General features: G+C 50.4%; 1 protein-coding gene across 1 annotated transcript in view; it reads right to left on the bottom strand.

Moving 5' to 3' along the window:
- cdon (cell adhesion associated, oncogene regulated) overlaps nucleotides 1–10,756 on the bottom strand; it is a gene marked incomplete at its 3' end in the record, with an annotated part of 12,387 nt that extends 1,631 nt beyond the window's left edge. The window contains 11 exon segments of the mRNA XM_084490047.1: nucleotides 204–407; nucleotides 1,771–1,828; nucleotides 1,830–1,888; nucleotides 2,135–2,309; nucleotides 3,292–3,584; nucleotides 7,039–7,311; nucleotides 7,787–8,122; nucleotides 8,585–8,728; nucleotides 8,920–9,066; nucleotides 10,080–10,361; nucleotides 10,618–10,756. Of these exon segments, the coding sequence (XP_084346173.1) occupies nucleotides 204–407; nucleotides 1,771–1,828; nucleotides 1,830–1,888; nucleotides 2,135–2,309; nucleotides 3,292–3,584; nucleotides 7,039–7,311; nucleotides 7,787–8,122; nucleotides 8,585–8,728; nucleotides 8,920–9,066; nucleotides 10,080–10,361; nucleotides 10,618–10,690 (2,044 nt within the window).
- Between the last annotated feature and the right edge of the window lie 1,470 nt (nucleotides 10,757–12,226).

Below are 12,226 nucleotides of genomic sequence, written 5' to 3'. Positions count from 1 at the left end.
CCTAACGGCACATCTAAAGTCAACCATCCTCTTTGATTGCATAGAGGTTGATCCCCACCACACCCTGTACTTCACAGAGCAGGGTAATCCCGGAGCACTCCTCTTTATTCATGAATCACGGAATGCATCCGGGATTGTCCTTTTGTGGTCATGGATAATCATGGAGACCAGGAAGTGACATTCGTCGACAGGAAGTGACCCACCTGGCTCCAGGGTGCGGACCTCCACCGACAGCTTGAGTGGGGAGATGTTGTCGGCCGCCACGTTCCAATCCGCAACGCGGCCGCGTCGGTACTCCACGCGGAACGCCGTGATCGGCGAGCCCCCATTGGCTCGAGGTATCCATGTGACGTAGACGGAACTCTCCGTCGCCATGGAGATGGTGGGGCGGTCCGGGGCCTCGGGCACTGGGAGCGAAGCAAACGGGACGGTTGAAAAGTTAGAAAAGGTGGATCCTTTTTTTTTGATACACAGGTTCAAATCATTTACATTCAGGTTGGGAAAAAAAACGGGCAGACTTGGTTGAGTTGAGATGTAAAACTATCTGTACCGTATCCCGTCTGAGAGAAGGGTTGGAAAAAAGTCGTAAAATAAAGGAGTGGAAAAGGGAGGGAGAGATGGACACACACACACACACACACACACACACACGTTACGGTACAGCTGCATGCTGGGTAGGAATGTGTACTTACTGACTGGCTCTCAGCCACACACTTAAGAGAGCGCAGGAGAGAGAGAGGAGAGAGAGAGGAGAGAGAGAGAAAGAGCAAGAGAGAGACAGGGTGAGAGAGCGAGAGAGAGAGAGGGTGGGACAGAGTTAGTAGAAAGCCTTATGTGAGTAGACCACTCATAGCATTAGAAAAGCATATAGTGCAACAGGGAAAAGCACACACACACAGACACACACACACACACGCACAGGCACACAGGCTCATAGAGGAGCTTACTGTACATACAACAACAAACACAGGAACAAACACAGGAACAAACAGACACACACATTTACACTCAGGAACTAACACACACATGAACAAGCATACATACATAAACACAGACACACACACACACACACACACACACACACACACACACACACACACACACACACACACACACACACACACATGCACGCACTCACTGTAACCCAGACAGATGGAAAATACACACACAGACACAGAAACAAACACTTGACACGCTTCCACTTTAGCCCAGAGAGTAAACAACCAATCATGTCCCTTAAACTGTGCCAAATACCCATGCTCATAAGTTACACACTCTCTCTGCATAACACATACACACACGCGCACACACACACACACACACACACACACTGAGCTCTGGTTCAGCTGCTGAGACGCACACCACACACCGCAACCTGTAAACACAAAGCCACGAGGCTGTTCCGCAGAGTAACCAACCACAAGACTGTAACTACAAGTCCTTAAACCCACACTCAGCCTGGCAGACCGTGTCCCCACACAAGACCTCTGGGTTCTGGGAGGGGCCTGGTAACCGTGTCCCCATAAAAAGGTCAATGGAGTGTGTGTGTGTGTGTGATTGTGTGTTAAGGGGTGCGTATTTGTGGGGACATTTGGAGATATTCAGTTCCATCAGAGTTAGTTAAGGGGTATATTGCCTGTGTGTATTCGTGGCGACCTATGGGGATATTCAGTTTGAATGAGTGTTACTGCAGGGGGTACAGTTCTAGCAATATTTCGGGGACCATTGATGAAGGATCATGGCGGTGGGAAGTGTGTCCTCACTGCATACCTCGGTCATGTATGACGACTCCGAAGTGTGTGTTGGGGGTCTTCTCCACGGGGACTTTGGGAGGGGGCCGACACGACGGGGGCCTTGGAAGGGTTCCGATTGGACGAGGTGGTCTTTTCTGAGGGCACACGGGAACCGACAGTTATTACAGTGTTGTTTCTTCATTATCACTTTACTATCACTCTCATTCTCACTCTCACTCATTGGTACTACACAAGTAATGTCCTATTACTGTGGAGTTGAATTATCAATAAGACACATTGAAAATGTTTTAATAAAACAACTATAGAACCAACTGAAATCTGAATGACAAGAAGGAGAGGGGGGTGTGTGGAGGCTTGGATGGGTGGGGGACTGGACTGACCTTTCCCGGTGCGGAAGGTGAGCATGGCGGGCTGGCCCTCCCCGGCAGTGCTGCGGGCAACCATCAGCACCTCGTACAGACTGGACGCCTCCAGCTCAGACAGACGCAGTGTCTTCTCGCTGCCCGGCACTCGAACCGTGTACCAGCTGCCCACCACCGTACCCAGCTCATCCACCTGAACACACACACACACACACACACACACACACACACACACAAAAACACACACCCGCAAAAAAATAAATAAAGACACACACACATATGAAGAAGCACACACACACGCACACCCACACAGACACACACACACACACATTTACATTCAGAAATGTACATACATACATAGAAAGACAAAGACATGGTCACACATACATACATTCACAAAGACACACACATACACACACATGACAAACAACCAAGGAAAAAAAGGACAATAATCTTAGTTTTATTCCTAGATATATTGCTTTCCATTCAAGCTTGCATGATGACGGGAACGGCCTCAGAAATGGTACCTGAGGGAGATTTATGTCACATTTTCCGGCTGCCAACACACTCTTAGCTAGTATCAAAACTATTTTATGGTCAAAGCGGGCTTATTAGACATGCAAACACTGGCTTTTACAGAGGAAATGACCAGGTCTCCATTCAGCAGGGTCCTGTGTTGACCCTCCTCGTTTTAACGAGCATTACACAGCGCTTCCAGCTGGTTACAACACGAAACGCTGCGGCGACGCGTTCAAATTAGCCATGTAAAACCATGTGATTAAACTCTCCATTCAGAAAACTAAGAGAGGTCTATTGTGTATTGTGGTGTATTAATACACTGATGTATTGATTCAGTAGTAAGTTTTTCGGCAATTAAATGTACAGTCTCCAAGTTCGACTATTCTGTAACTTTATTATTCAAATAAAGTCATGCATAATAAAACGTCGAGAGAGAGATATATAAAAATGAATAAACAATCATCATCCCATGCTTTAAGCAACTCGCTATCTAATTACCTAAATACCATTCCTCAGTGCAAAGGAAAGTTTCAGAATGTTAGATCAACAGACAGTTGCTTGCGAACGGTAACTAGCTAACAGTCACAAGCAAACAGCGGTCCTGCGGACAGTGGCTAGCGGACAGTGGCTAGCGAACAGTGGCTGTTGGGTCTCACCTTGCGGTATTTGACGAAGTAGGCGTTAATCGGACTGCCCCCATCCCGCCCCGCCCGCCACTCCAGGTCGTAAACGTCGGGCTTGTGGGTCTGGGGCGGGCTGATGATGATTGGCGCTTCTGGAGTCGGCCAATCACTGCTCTTCTCTGCTGTGTTGATGGGTGGTCCGAAGGAGTCCCCGCCTCCAAACCCATCATCCTGTGTTAGGAAGGGCTCCTCCCACTTGTCGCTCTGCATCGGCTGATTGGACGGAACCGCTTCTAGCTCTTCTATGGTGGAGTCTGCCTGGTGCTCTGTGAGGGAGAGAGAGAGAGAAAGTGGGGATATTTCAATATGGAAGATACACAATATAGAGAAACAAAAAACAGCCAATGTTTGCTTAGTAAGTTTTAGTTTGATTGGCTAAAACTCGTCACATGATATTTCTTGCTGTGTTTTGCATGACAGGGGACAGTAACCCTTCAAGATTATTATGCAGATTGTAATGAAATGCAATTTCTTTATTTGTTTTGATTCCCATTTTTTTATGCTTTAAGTATATCCCCATAGCACCTGCCTTTTGGATTTTGCATCATTGTTTTGGGGAAGGAGTATGTTTTTATTGTTTATTTACTATTTAGTAATCTAGTCATTACCCATCACTGTTATCCAGAGCCACGACAACTGCAGCCACTACCCTTTCCCCTTACCAGACTCCAACACATGTGGGAATTGCAGTCCACTACGGCAACCGCCAGCCAGGAGATCATGGAAAGTTTTACCATGAAGAACAGGTCTTTCAATCGCCATTTAATACCGAGGCCAGCACATAATCAGTCTTTGTTTGGTTGCTCTCACATTAAGAAGTAAGGCCAGGGCTAGCTAATTCCACCTGGGGAAACCATGCGAAGCAGGGAGCTCCTATAATAACTAACCTTAGCTGAGTGGGCTCACTGCTGGGATGGAAATGAGGCAGACTCACGTTTGGCATACAAAGTGGGGACCAGAAAATTAAATAGAAAACCTGAGCAGCACAAGGGGGAAGTAAGCCAGGCTAGGCTGATCGCAGGTGTTCCCCCACAGCATCCTGGGCCCAGGTTTTTTTTTTTTTTTCAGTGCGTGTGTGCTATGTATATGTGTGTGTGTGTGTGTGTGTGTGTGTGTGTGTGTGTGTGTGTGTGTGTGTGTGTGTGTGTGTGTGTGTGTGTGTGTGTGTGTGTGTGTGTGTGTGCGTGTAGACAACTTCTATGAGCTGTCGGCTATCATCCGAGCTTAGGGACCTTCTGCAAAGTGCAAAACGGAAAACGGTGTTGTTGTTTTTTCAGTGCTAAACAAATATTTTTATACTTTTAATAATTGTAATTGATTTATTCTTTGAATTGCAATGCCTTGATTTTAGTGAGGTTAGTACACAGTCATAGCTATAAATGCAATGGTAGGCCTACTAATAATTGGCATAATAATTTATTTAGGTGTTTCGGTTTTCGGCCTTGGTTTCCTCATTTTCGGTTTTCGGTTTCGGCCATGAATTTTCATTTCGGTGCATCCCTAATGTGTATGTGTATGTGTATGTATGTGTGTATGTGTGTGTGTGTGTGTGTGTGTGTGTGTGTCTGTGTGTGTGTGTGTGTGTGTGTGTGTCTGTGTGTGTGTGTGTCTGTGTGTGTGTATATGTGTAATTGTATGTGTATGTGTGTGTGTGTGTGTGTGTGGTACGGGGACTGGGTCACTTTACAAAACAAACAGGCCCCCGAGCTGGTAACGCTAGCCCTGATCCCGAGGATGCAGCCAGCTGCCACACATTCCACGCACCGGCCGTTAAAATAGCGGAGAGAATCAGACCCCAGTAGCACATCCACAGTCCTACACGCTCCTCTCTCCATCGCTCTCTCTCTCCCTCTGTACTCGTTATCTCGATAACTCAATAGTGTCCAGAAGCTTAATCCTTGCATTCCCCGTCTCTTGAAACTTGAGGGGCGCTAGGACCCTGGGACACTCCCGGTCGTATTGAACGACGGCGCTCTCTCATACATCCTCAATAAGAGCCACCACGCACACACACACACACACACTACACCTGGACAGAGACAGATACCTCCTCAGGGAAGGGTCAGTCCGTTCAGAGAGGAGCACCTGGGGCTGGGACTAAACCATAGCTCGGGTAGGGAGGGGGTTTAGTGCCCCGTCCGGACCAGGGGGAGCTGGCTCTCTTGACAGGCTGGTTTACGCACACGGACTGCTGGCGCTTTACTATTGGTTTTAGTGTAGGGAGGGGAAATACCAAGGCGGACACTCACACATATACTTAAACAGCCAAGCTGCTATCCATAAATAAACAGAGTGGTCTACCTTTACTGCCCATGGAATGCGATAAGCTCCTCTTTGGCCCGTTGCCTTGACGACGACGGAACACCACACCACACACACACACACACACACACACACACACACACACACACACACACACACACACACACACACACACACACACACACACACACTGACCTTTAAAATACCTCCGTGCGCCCGGGCGTTATCAGCACGTTCTGGGTGGCGTGCACGAGAGGCCGAGCACACACAAAGCTCAGCGTAAAGAGTAAAGTATCAATCTCTGCCTTTCACAAGACCGGTGTGTGTGTGTGTCTGATAGCGAGTGCGTCTGCGCCATTGTGTGTTTGTGCTGGTGGTTAAAAAGACTGAGCGTGTGTGTCTGTGTGGGTGTGTTAGTAAATGTTTGCCAGCGTGCTCTAGTGTTTTGTGTGTTCGTGAGCATGCATGTGTATGTTATCGTGTGATCATGTGTTTGGGAGCATGGGTGCTTGTGTGTGTGTGTGTGTGTGTGTGTCTAGTCTGTGTGTGTGTCTAGTGTGTGTATGTTTGGAAAGAGGCATTTTAACCAAACCTGACCCAGTGTTATCTGATTTTAACAGCCTGCTTCTGTACAGTATATATCATCGTGGGGGAGTTTGAGAAATGGGACTCTGGACTCTGGAATGGTGTGAGAGGGGTGAGGGGGGAGGCTGGGGGTGAGGTGAGGGAGGGGGGGGGGGGTATCCTGGGGTTGATGTGTTAATAAATAAGAGGTGGTTGTGTGTGATGCTGACAGTTGGGTGGTCTGTTCCTCGTCATGAGGTCCACCACGGCCATCACTTGCATTCCAGCGGCCCGGGGGGGGGGACGGGGGGAACGGCCCTGGCCCGGCGGCCCAACAAAGATCACTCTCACTGGGGCCGCAGGAGAGGGGAGCTGCACCTCCCCTGGAGCTCCTGCTGGAGGTGCAACCTCACTGTGGTTTGTACACAAACACAGACGCGTATACACATGCACACACACACACACACACACCGAGTACATGCGTGCATAGACACACACAGTGAGCAGAATGTGGCAGGCGTTTACATTCAAAAGAAAAAACACAATTGTGTGTACAGAAATTGTTGCACCACTCACAGATCCAAGCACACACCGAACACACGCACACACACACACACACACACACAGGCACACACAGGCACACACAGGCGCACAAACCCACACAGCCGCAATGGATTTGCGTGGCCCTACACAGATATGTAGGCTGAGGTTCACTCAACAAGTGAGTCAACCAGCTCATAACATGGCTAGATTCACACAAGACCTTTCTCATTTCCTCTGCAATCCTCTGATATATGAAGCGCTCTTCATGCGGGATCATGGATCATGGATCACACACGTTTATGAAAACAAACACAGATACACGGGCAGGCTACAGTGTTGTATAGTACGTACGTGGTTGGACGGTAAGCATGGCTGACGACTGGACCGAGCCAATCCCGTTGTCCAGCAGGCACTGGTACACACCCTGGTCTTTCGGCATCACTTCCGTCAAAACCAATGAGGATCCCGAGATCTGAATACGTTGGGAGGCGGGGCTTAGTTGGTGGGCATTGAACAGCCAGGTGATGTTGGGGGCGGGGTTTCCACGCGGCACACAAGTGAAGCGGGCCACAGACCCGGAATGGACGGTCTGGTCACTCGGACCCTTCACCAGGGAGGCTGGCTCTGTGGGAGAGGAGGGTAGAGGAGAGGAGGAGAGGAAAAGAGGAAGAGAGGAGAGGAGGGAAGAGAAGAAGAGGAGAGGTGACAAGAGGAGGAGAAGAGAGGAGGGGACAGGAGAATAATTATTGACATTATTTGATTTGTAGCCAATTTTAAGCACTCACACACATTTGGTAAAACAACAAATGCAAAGCCATACAAATGAATACGAATGATAATATAATAAAATAACAAATATGTCGGGAGAATTACGAACTGAACCAGTCAGAACCATCAGTGAACCAAACCAGTTAACAAGCGGCCACTACAGTAACTCATGAAATAACCACACAGTAGAAGGCACGACAGCGCCTCATCCATCAGACCCACTAGCATCAACAACACAACAACAACAACAACAACGACGACAACAACGACGACAACAACAACAACGACAACAACAACAGCAGCAGCAGCAGCGGAGACATGGGCAGCCTACCCAGTACAGTCACAGTGTAGTTGCTGCCGGTCTGCGTGCCCTGCTGCGTCTGCACGCTGCACCGGTAGTCCCCGGCGTCGCTCCTCTTCACTGAGCCCAGCACCAGGTTGGCGTGGCGGAGGGACCGCGTCTCCCCCAGCTCCAGCAGCTTGCCGTCCTTCAGCCATCGTAGCGCCGGAGTCGGGCCGCCCCCACCACTGCCACCACCAACACCGCCGACACCGCCGCTCACCACACACTCCAGTGTCAGCGGCTGGGACAGCGTCACGGCAACGGCGCTGGGGACGCTGGGAAACGAAATGGTCGTGGTAGGGGAGGGGCTGCCGACGGTAGCGTCTGGCAGGGGACATGGAAAAGGGGGAGGGGTTAGGATGTGGGGGTACCACCACGCAGACACGAACACACACACACACTGTAAAGCTTATGAGGACCCTATTGTCAGAATGAAAGGGTAGCATCTCCTCACATTTGGGACTCATTTGGTTTTCTGTTCTATTATGTCCAGATGCATTGTATACAAACCACTACTGTGAAGGTAAATGATATATACATTTTGTACATAATCCAAACATTGTCCATTGTTAAAGTCTGCAAAAGTAATTTCCGTCCTGTGGTGTGTTTGTGGGGCCTAGAGTGTGTTGTTCAGAACTATACGTTCCGGAACAAACCCTACTCCTACTGTTGCGGCCCTGTACTTCTGCTGTGACACCTACACTTATTGTCTGAGATTAATAAAGAAGGGACATCGTATTTTATAAAACAATGGTCACGTTATATCTTGCTGAGGGCCAGACTTACGTTTGACGGACAGCTTGGTTCCGTGGGTCTGGACCTTGGTTTCCCCGGTAACGGGGTTGTACGAGCCACACTTGTACATGCCCTGGTGCTGCGAGGTCACAGAGAGGATCTGCAGGTTCCCCGATGGGAGCACCAGATATTCACCTGGAGAGAGGACGCCCCAGAACAACATGAAGTCTAAAGGAACATAGCTTCACTTACTTATGCCAGTGGAATAAGAGTTTTTGTATGACATTTTTTATAAACAATATTTGTGTTGTTGCCTTCCTATTTCATTGTGTACATTAAGAGCTAACTACACAACAAACCAACAAGGGACCAGGGGAGGTGTGTACCTGAAGACTCTTCCAGCCAATCCCCTCGCACCTTGAGCCTGGGCAGAGCGGGGGGCTGGCTGGGGGGCAGTGGGCACTCGATCACCACACTGCTGTTCTCCTGGACCACCAGGGACCTCCTCTTCACCTCCTCGTAGTCTGAGATCTCTATCGGGGCGAGAGACATAGGGGAAGAGCAACGGCGAGAGACAGAGAGAGAGAGCAGAAAGTGTGAAAAAGAAGAAGAAGAAGACAAAAGGGGAGAATAAAAGGAAGTAATGTTAAAGTGGGAACATAGACAAAGAGGTAGAGAAAAGAACAGAGGGAGACAGCGAAATAGGAGAGAGAAAGTCTTCAGTCAGAAGTATTCTCCATATAACACCACAGAGTGATTCAGAGTCCAGACAGTCCAGACAAACAGGGCAGCTGGAGCGGAACTTCTTGCCGCTGCTGTAATAAATAATTCATAACTAAAGAAGGAAACAGGTCCAGAACCAAGGCCGAAACACGCACCCCGCCAGAGGAAACATGCACTGTGCTGTCAGGAAGGCCCCAGCTCATTAAGGAGGCCGGTCAAGAGGTGTCTGGAAGCGTGCCTGAATGAAAAGCTGCCAGCTACTTCCTTCCTTCCTGTTAAGCCACTGAGCTGCCCACACACAAACACACACACACACACACACACACACACCTCACACACATACACATGCCTGACACAAGTGTGCCTGGCACTGCCTTCCTCCTGCAAAGACTAACTTCCTGTTCCTGTCTGAACGCTTTGATGTGAAATAGGAGCTGGAGGAGCTCTGTGTGTGTACGAGTGTGTGTGTATTTATGCATGTGTGTGTGTGTGTGTGTGTGTGTGTGTCTGCACAAATGTGTGCCTAAGTCCACATCAATGTAGATGTGTGTGAACTTTGTCTGCACGCATGAAAGCGTATGTATTCCTGCAGATCTGCTAGCAAGCTGCATGTCTAGCTCCTTAACAGGCATAGCATGTGGCTAACTAAGTGTGTCGAGGATAGAAACTAGCAGGAAGTGAATTTCCCTGTTGCACGAGCGGTGATCTATTACCGATGGAACTTGACCGTCACATCAGGTCACCCCACAGTACTAGATATCAGCCCTACTCCGAGTGTCACATGAACCGTGTTCATGTGACACCACCCAGACATTCTCCTTACCGGCGATGGCCACGTGTGCATGGCTGCTAGCTACTGCCAGCCCACGGCCCAGGCGCGCCACGCACTGGTAGACCCCCTGGTGGCGGGGCTGGAGGGAGGAGATGGTGAGGGAGCCCTCGCTGAGCGTCACCCCAGGCAGGGAGGCCCTGTCCAGGGGCAGGCCTCCGAAGAGCCAGGACAGCTCCACCGCGGGGGGGTTGGCTGTGCACCGCAGTCGCGCCACAGAGCCCAGACTCTGGAGCACCGACACGGGCTCGGACCGGAACCAGGGGACCTCCACCGCTGGAGGGAGGGAGGAGAGAGGGAGGGAGGAGAGAGGAGGGAGTGGAGGGAGGGGAGAAGGGTTAGGATCAAATAGGAACCAGATATCAGTGACATCTCAGGGGACAACCAGGACCTTAATAGTAATTAATAAATGGTTGATGGTGAGTAACATTTTGAACCCTCAACCCTCAAGATTTAGCCAGGTTCAAAAGAGAGCTAGATGCTAGCCCGGGATCCACTAGAGAGCTAGGCTAGGTGCTAGCTGTAGACTCACCTGAGCAGCTGACGAGAAGGGAGTGGCTGAGACACAACCAGGCCGACACTAGGACCCTGAGGCCACCGTCCATGGTGACCTTCGAAGCCCGCCAGTAGCCGTGTTGCCTTGTACGCACGCCTTCGACCGCTCAGTAAACAGGCCTGGAACAGAAGAAGAAGAGAGGCACTGCATTACTATTACTGTTACACTATACACTGTCATTTAGCACAGGCCCCTAACCAAGGAGACTTACAGTGAGTCAAGATACATGTCATTAAGGAGCAGGTAGTGGTTAGCGGTCTCACTATTCAGCACCACATTAAATCCAAACACAGAAACCCTACTGTTGGCGCGGGAGAACATACACACACACAGACACACACACACACACAGTCAGCAAGAAGAGCCAGAGAAGACGACGTCTTCAGAGTTGTGGACTATAGCAGAGCTTTAGACCTCGTCTCAAGTGGACCAGGTTTCTAGGTGATCTGGTTTCTAGTGGACCAGGACGGTTTCTAGCAGACCAGGTTTTTAGTGGAAGGGAGCCAGGTTTCCAGTGGACAAGGTCTCTAATGGACCAGGTCTCTAGTGGACCAGGTCTCCAGTGGACCAGGTCTCCAGTGGACCAGGTCTCCAGTGGACCAGGTCTCCAGTGGACCAGGTCTCCAGTGGACCAGGTCTCCAGTGGACCGCTGAATGGCCGCTGTCTCTTTGTGTCTGGGCAGCCAGTGGGTGGTGGTGGGGGAGGGGGGGGGGTCAAGAGAAAAATATCTATTAAGTCCCAAATGAATCCTGGATCCCGTTCTTCTGTCTAATCTTCCTGACACATTCCCCCCTCACACACTCCTTGATCTGCACCCCCTCCCCTTTCACCTCCGCCCTGACCCCTCTCCTCCTCGCCCACTTGAGTGTCCTCTCCAAGACTGGTATGTCCTCCCCTCCCTTCTCCCTCCCTCCCCCCCACTGGGCGGGGTGAATGTGTGTGTGTGTGTGTGTGTGTGTGTGTGTGTGTGTGTGTCCCACCCTCTCTTAATATCACTCTCTTGTCACACTGAGCGGCTTCCTCTAAGGGTCACTGTAGCCTGACGTGCACGGCCTGGATAGCACACACACACACACACACACACACACACACACACACACACACACACACAAACACGTGTGCACAGACGAGCGAGTGAGAGCACCCAGTAGGTGAACGAGAGAGTAAATGTAATTAGGAGCATTCCTGACCCCCCTCCTCTCAGCGGACCCTCCTCCTGTCTTTTCTATAAGAGTAATCCAGGGGCCGTGCTTTGATCCCAGGCCCCTATGTAGCTAACCGGGGCCCTGGGGGGGGGGAGGGAGAGGGGGGGAGGGGGGGGGGCGTGTGTGTGGAGTGGAGGAGGGGGGGGGGGGGGGAGGGCTGGGGGTGTTATTGATGAGGACAATAGCCACCCAGCTGTGATGATCATCTTCACAACTGACGGTTTGGTGGCTCGCAAAGCACCCGCCTGAAGGAGGGAGGGAGTGTCGAGGTGGAGGAGGCAGGGGAGGTGATGGCTGGTTGAGGGAGGGAGGGAGGGAGAGATGGAGAGAGCGAGGGATGGAAGAAGGGCAAGATAGAGAGAGGGAGAGGTGGGCGAAA

The sequence above is a fragment of the Micromesistius poutassou genome (assembly GCF_964030765.1).
Source record: "Micromesistius poutassou genome assembly, contig: SCAFFOLD_1174, whole genome shotgun sequence".
Taxonomy (NCBI): Eukaryota; Metazoa; Chordata; class Actinopteri; order Gadiformes; family Gadidae; genus Micromesistius; species Micromesistius poutassou.
Note: the sequence above shows the minus strand (reverse complement) of the source record. Positions and strands in the feature narration are given on the sequence as shown.